General features: G+C 39.6%; 1 protein-coding gene across 1 annotated transcript; it reads left to right on the top strand.

Moving 5' to 3' along the window:
• The first annotated feature begins 5310 nt into the window (after positions 1-5310).
• LOC141152661 (taste receptor type 2 member 8-like) lies at positions 5311-6243 on the top strand. Its single transcript, XM_073637218.1, has one exon. It carries the CDS (start codon positions 5311-5313, stop codon positions 6241-6243), a length of 933 nt encoding a protein of 310 aa, XP_073493319.1.
• The last annotated feature ends 1196 nt before the right edge of the window (positions 6244-7439 follow it).

Genomic DNA, 7439 nt, shown 5'->3' on the forward strand with positions numbered 1-7439 from the left:
AGGGATCTATTATATAGAGTCATTACACACAGAGGGATCTATTTCAAGTGTTTATATCTGTTAATGTTGATGATTATGGCTTACAGCCAATGAAAACACAAAAGTCATTATCTCAGTAAATTAGAATACTTTATAACAACAGCTTGAAAAATGTTTTTACAATCCGAAATGTTGGCCTACTGAAATTTATGTTCAGTAAATGCCCTCAATACTTGGTCGGGCTCCTTTTGCATCAATTACTGCATCAATGCGGCAATGTGGCATGGAGGCGATCAGCCTGTGGCATGGAGGCGATCAGCCTGTGGCATGGAGGGATCAGCCTGTGGCATGGAGGCGATCAGCCTGTGGCCCTGCTGAGGTGTTATGGAAGCCCAGGTGGCTTTGATAGCAGCCTTCAGCTCGTCTGCATTGTTGGCTCTGGTGTCTCTAATCTTCCTCTTGACAATACCCCATAGATTCTCTATAATAGATTCTCTATGGGGTTAAGGTCAGGCGAGTTTGCTGACAATCAAGCACAGTGATCCTGTTGTGTGTAAACCAGGTATTGGTACTTTTGGCCGTGTGGACAGGGGCCAAGTCCTGCTGGAGAATGACATTTCCATCTCCAAAAAGCTTGTCGGCAGAGGGAAGCATGAAGAGCTGTAAAATGTCCTGGTAGGCGGCGGCGCTGACTTTGGTCTTGATAAAACACAGTGGACCTACACCAGCAGATGACATGGCCCCCCAAACCATCACTGATTGTGGAGACTTCATACTAGACCTCCAGCAGCTTGGATTGTGACCTCTCCACTCTTCCTCCAGACTCTGGGACCTTGTGGAGTATGTCAATGACTGCCTTCTGGACATCTGTCAAGTCAGCAGTCATCCCCATGACTGTGGATCCTACTGAAACAGACTAAGGGACCTTTTTAAATGCTTAGAAAGCCTTTGCATTTGTTTTTTGTTAATTATTTTAATTTACTGAGAAAATGTCTTTTGTGTTTTCATTGGCTGTAAGCCATAATCCTCAACATTAACAGAAATAAACACTTGGAATAGATCCCTCTGTTTGTAATGACTCTATTTAATATATGAGTTTAACTTTTTGTATTGAAAAACTAAAGTAAATTAACTTTTTGATGATATTCTAATTTAGTGAGATGCACCTGTACATACCAGCTCAATCAAACATAATCAAAAAGAGAAAGAGAGCTTGAATGGCAAAAAGGATCACGTTTTATTATTAGCAAAAGTTAATACAATACATCATAATAAATAACATTACCTATCTGTAACAACAAAGGTGCACAGTGCTAAGAGGCACAGTAGAGCATGACCACCTGATAACTGCCTGGTGAATAGAGGCAGTAGAGACTGAAAGAACAGCACGGCGTGCTATATATGCATAAAGGCACAAGTAGGCCAGTAAAAAAGGCATAAGCAAGCAGTACGTCAAAAACAGCCTTACCAAGGTCAGACCAGAAAAGCTGTAAAGTGCTGTGGGAGGAAGTGGTGGCAGAGAACGCCTCAGTGGTGGCAGGGGATGTCTCGACGCGCGTTTCACTGGGAACTATTGAGCTTTTTCATGAGTCTAGTGGGATGCCGCCTGCAAGGACCTTTATATATGCCCACAGTGCAGTCACATGTCTCATCACGTGACCACGAGTATTATGGATACTACGGCCGCATATCCGGCCTCAATGCTTTAACGGTGCATGCGCCTGGATTACTACCATCATCGCCACGTGGGCTCAGGCCATTACGCAAACTGCGCATGCGTGGGACTGTGCAGAGGGCACACGGATAGCCGGGCGCACGCCAGAAATGACCTCCATACACAACACAATCCACTATACCAACACCAATAATACCACATAAGAGGGAGAAATACCACCACACCATGACATGACTACATATTACCACCATATAGTGACAGAATAATAACACATACTGTTACATAGTAACATAATAACGTAGGTTGAATAAAGATACATCAAGTTCAACCTTCCTCCCCCAATTGTACTCCCTACACTAACACAACACTAACTAACTGGGACTAGCCCTCACCAATGTATTATTATTATTGTTATAATTATTATTGATGCACTATTACAATTAAACATGTACCCGTTTATAATTTTTTAATTAGTTTTAGATTTTGCATTACTCTTTTGATACTAATAATGGTATTTTTAAAATCCCTGTGCCTAAATCTGTTGATCCAGAAGAAGACAAAAACCCCAGGACACATTCAACCAATTTGCGTCACAGAGAAAAATTCCCTCTTGACCACGAGAAAAGGCGATCAGTTTCTGGGTGTTAATGGCATGTATATTTATATAAGTGTGGTAAGTGGGGGCGTCCTAAGCGGGTTGACATTTATTGACAGAGAATGAAAGAAGATTGTGGTCAGAGAGTGGGAGAGGGGAGTTAGTTAAATCATGCACGGAGCAGAGCCAGGAGAAGATCAGGTCCAGCGTGTTTCCATCTTTGTGAGTAGGAGAGTTGGTAATCTGTGAAAGGCCGAAGGAGGAGGTTAGAAATAAAAGGTGGGAGGCAGATGGGGAGAGTGGATTACTAATTAGGATGTTGAAGTCCTCCATGATGAGGGTGGGGATAGGATAGGAAGTGAGGAAGCCAGGTAGCAAAGTGATTCAAGAACAGACGGAAGGGGCCCGGAGGGCGATACACAGCCACCACTCACAGGGAGAAGGGCCAGTAGAGTCTGACAGTGTGGAACTCAAAAAAAAAGGAAAGATAAGTGAGGGTACTTTGGGGGATAGCCTGAAAGGTACATTTGGCTGATAGCAGCAGACCAACACCTCCACCTTGTCTGCTTTCAGTTCTGGGGGTATGTGAAAACTGCAGCCACCATACGAGAGAGCAGCATCAGAGTTGGCATCCAACTGCTAGATCCAGGTTTCAATAAGAGCCAGAAGGTTAATGTTATTTGAATGGAAAAAGTCATGGATGTAGGAGAGTTTGTTACATACTGACCAAGCATTTTAAAGGCCACAATTAAAAGAGACAGAAGGCATGCAGGGAATATTAATGAGATTAGAAGGGTTTCTGAGTGTAGCAGGAAAGGGGTTCGACTTACTATTACAAGAAGGGCCAGGGTTGGGAGAGATGTCTCCTGCGACCAGTAGAAGGAGGATAGAGAGAGAGTGAGCAGATGATTAAGTGATTTGTGAGAGCGTTACTGGTGTTGTATGGTGGGAGTATATGGATCTGTGCAGTTTAGGATTGTGAAAAGAGCGTGAGTGCTGTACATAGGAGAGGAGAGAGGGGCCAATATGGATGGAGTACAAAGAATGTGTGTAAGGACGGTGGATGTGAGTGAATGCAACAGCCAGAATATAAATGATACAAATACATATGGTGCTTATTTCTTGCAATGTAAATGTTGTGGAAGTAGGTTTCTTTGTATGCCTTACCTGTCTCCTGTCCTGGCTAACTGCCATGATTAACTGCAAGGCACTTTGAAAAATGGTACTTGGATAAAATGGAAATGAATGCCCCCTATATTCATAAATACTTCCCCAAAGCTGTGTCTGAATATATAGGAGAGTTTGCTCTTAGCTCGTCACCAATCAACTAGCTTAAAACAGTAGGAGGCAATAAATCCAGAGAGAAATAAACAAGCTTACAGACCAGCATGGATCATAAACTGAGAAAATCATCAGGGTACAAATTCAGTATGATAGATGACGTATATACCAATAATTCAGAGTTGCAGAGATGAGAATACACGCTTTACAGGGATGAATGAATCATAGAAATGAAGTAAACACCAATAACTCAGCGTTGCATTACACTTACCACACCTGATAATGTCTGAAGGACATTTACCGTAAATAGCACGCTTGGACTTTACTATTCCAACTTTGCTTTTGAGTTTGACAAGAGTGGGTATCAAAACTATCAGAAAATCTGATAAATCAAAATTATATAAATCTAAAACATCCCCTCAAAAGGAGACAAAATAGGTATTAAAAAGGGATCTGAGACAAAATGTGGAAAGACCCACGAATCGCTAGGAAATAAATTAGCATTATCCAGTAAACAAAACATTTATGAAGACACGAACCCAAATATTCACCGACCTATGTCATCGGAAATACAGACGCAACAAACCATGGGATTTTATGGAACTTTTGTATTGAATCCACTGCAGGTCCTATTGTCTGAAGTTAAGAAATATAATGGTGCCATGCACAATGTAGGATTACAAATAGAAAAATAAAGAAAAAATAAATTATAATTTTTTTTGGACAGATATGCTTTGCACTTTTAGAATCTACAAAGGAACGTGACAAGACTGCAAGTTACTCATGCAACTATGAACAGCCTGCATGGTCTAAACATGCTACCATGGCTTGCAGCGTCTCCAGACTTGTCTCCCATCAAGCACATCAGGGATGCCATTGGTCGGCAATTGCACAGTGAGTTGTCAGCAGCAGATATATGATGATTTTTGTGCCCAAGTACATTCAACGTGGCAGAAAATTCCTTAGACAACCATTAATAACCATTAGCCTCATGCTGTTGTAAGTTTATGGCATGGTGTTAAAGCTTCTGCTACTGCAATGTAGCCTGAGGAGAAGACAGAAGTGGTTTATTACCACTCCTATCTTCTATTTTACATTCTACAAATCTCTCAGTAAGCACTATGCAGTGAACAGAAGCTTCGGGGCATCTAGGACCAGAGAACATATGATCATCATCATGGGGAACAAATTTTGTAAAAAAAATAAAATCATGCATAAAACTTCAGAAAAAAAAATATAAAAATCAACAAAAAAAATATAAAACTTTTTTAGCATAAAATATATTTTATTACACACATTAAAAAATACACAAACTAAGTATCCACAGTACTGGAGAAATCATTTGACAGGTTATTTAGGTGAAACGTGAACAGTAAAAAAAAATATAAATAAATTACAAAACAAAAAATTACTTTTTCACAAAGAAAAATATATTAATTACTCAGTGACATACCCCGTGATATTAACGTTTGTTTGCTACAATGAAAACCATTGAATGAAAAGATTAAAAAAAAATAGTACTGAAAAGAAAAGAGTAAAAAACACCAAAAAAAATGGCCAGTCTTTAAGGCGCATTCCGGCCTGATCACAAAGGTGTTCTTGACTTGACATACATTCAAATTCCACCAAACTATCTAATCATGGAAACATATTTGCATTTCGCATATCCAGTTGTAGGATTTTGCATTTTCCGTTTCAGCTTCTCTTATGTGTGTGCAGAATAAAAGCTTTTCTTCAAGACTATATGCTTTCGATATAGCGTGCCGGTATTAATACCTATATGGCGTTTCTTAACATCATCATATTGGCTATAAATCTGATTTCTATATTAATAACGTTCCCTGGATTCATGTTCATATTGGTTGTGAATATTCTGGACTGGATCAAGAACAAAAAACTTGATATAAGTGATCAACTCATCTCCGGAATTAGTCTGTTTATCCTTATTCATAGAGTCCTTCAAGTAAGCCTTGACTTAGTTGTGATCACAGGATTCCATTCCCTTTTACAACAGTCCAAACACTCCATTAACATTTTGTACTTGTCTGTAATATTCTGCACGTTGCTCTTCTCCACATTCCTCGCCATTCACTTTTGCCTGAAGATTGTGAACAGCAACCACAAGGTTTACGCATATATTCAGCGTGGATTCCCCGAGATGTTCCCACGGATCCTTCTTCCATCTGTCTTTGCTTCCATTCTTATAAGTGCTCCCGCTGCGGTGAAATTGACGGAAATGCAACTTCAAAACTTGACGTATACTCTACCCGATCCAGGCAGCATATTCGTAGAACTTTTCCCTTACTTTACACCTTATGTTTTATTATCTTCTTTTTGCCTTTTTCTCTTTTTCGGTTCGGCTGTGAATATCATTTTATCTCTTCGTAGACATGTTGAGCAGATACATAATAACAGTGAAGAATTTAGATCTGGGATTGTTGAGGCTCACGTCACCGCAATGAAAAAAGTTATCTGCTTACTTGCTTTTAATATCTTCTATTACGCGTTACAGATTTTTATAGTTGTAATACATCTATCTCACCGGTGGCATCGGGTTTACCCTTCCCTTTATGCATTGTGTCATGTTCTCGGCTTAGTAATATTAATAAGAGGAAGCAGGAAATTACTGATAAAGCTACAATTTATTTGGCTTAATTGCTTTCACTTAGACAAGGCTCTGAATACAAATTCTGCAGCAAAATTTGGCAACTGAACACCCTCTGCTTGGTCTGAAAAAAATTACCCTTACGGAGTACCACATTTTCTATCTTGATTTCTTTTAGTGTTTCTTAAAGCCATAAAGTTGCCATTTGAAATGACTTTAGTTTTATGCCATGTCTGTGATCTGCTTTTTTTCAACAACATTAAACAACTGAATGAACATCCTCCGATCTCGGTGATTCCCTAATTTTTGCCAGGGATTGTACTCATAGTTAGTGTTGAGCGATACCTTCCGATATCGGGAAATATCGGATCGGATTGGATCGGACCGATACCGAAAAAGTATCGGATATCGCCGATTCCGATACCGGAAACCAATGCAAGTCAATGGGACAGAAATATCGGAATGAAAATAAACCCTTTCTTTCCTTGTAGGTTAATTCTACATGAAGGAAAACAACTAAGAATAATGTAGAATGTATTGGGGGAGGTGGGGGAGACAATAAAGGCAAAGAGGTTTAGCCCAATCAAATGGAATAGCAGGAATTAATATTTTTTTTTAAGACGTTCTGAGTTACAGAAATATTGACTATGTTAAGTATTTTTATATTTTGTCAGATATTTATGTTTCACTACTTCCATTCTCTTCACCTTCTTTTTTACTTCTCCCACACTTTCTCCTTCATCATCCTCAGCATCTTTTTCATCCTCTTCTTCTTCACCTTCTTCATCTTCTTCTTCTTCACCTTCTTCGTATTACTATTTTTTTTTACATTCTTCATATTCTACTTCTTCATCTTCTTCATATTCTTCTTCTTCATCATATTCTTATTTGTGGCAGGCATTCCTGTAGTTGTTATCTATAAAAGGTTGGACATTACACCTTTCGTTCTGCCCGTCGCAAAAGATTTACAACAGGATTTGTCCGCGTTCAGTTTGGCCTGCAGCAGCAGGTCTTTTCCAGGGGCACCACGAGGAGGAACGGACTCACCCCCATACACTGCTTAGTCATCTTCTGCTTATAATTTAGATATTATCTTTTGCTCTGATTTTTAGTCTTATGCTTAATGTTCTTCCGCTTTTTGTTCTGCAACTTCTTGTATTTCTGCTTCTTGGTTTTCTGTCTCTTGTTCTTCTGTATCTTGGTGCTTGTCTTCTCTTCTTTGTCCTCTTGGTCAACTTCTTCAGGGTCATCTTCTTGGTCTTCTTCGGGGTGGTCTTCAGGGTCGTCGTCTTCGGGGGTCCTCA

This window comes from Phyllobates terribilis, unplaced genomic scaffold (assembly GCF_046119375.1).
Source record: "Phyllobates terribilis strain yellow unplaced genomic scaffold, ASM4611937v1 Scaffold_6__1_contigs__length_29720123, whole genome shotgun sequence".
Taxonomy (NCBI): Eukaryota; Metazoa; Chordata; class Amphibia; order Anura; family Dendrobatidae; genus Phyllobates; species Phyllobates terribilis.

Bases quoted from the DNA above. Each gene is read 5' to 3' on its own strand.
- LOC141152661 (XM_073637218.1), top strand. From the start codon at position 5,311: ATGGCGTTTCTTAACATCATCATATTGGCTATAAATCTGATTTCTATA.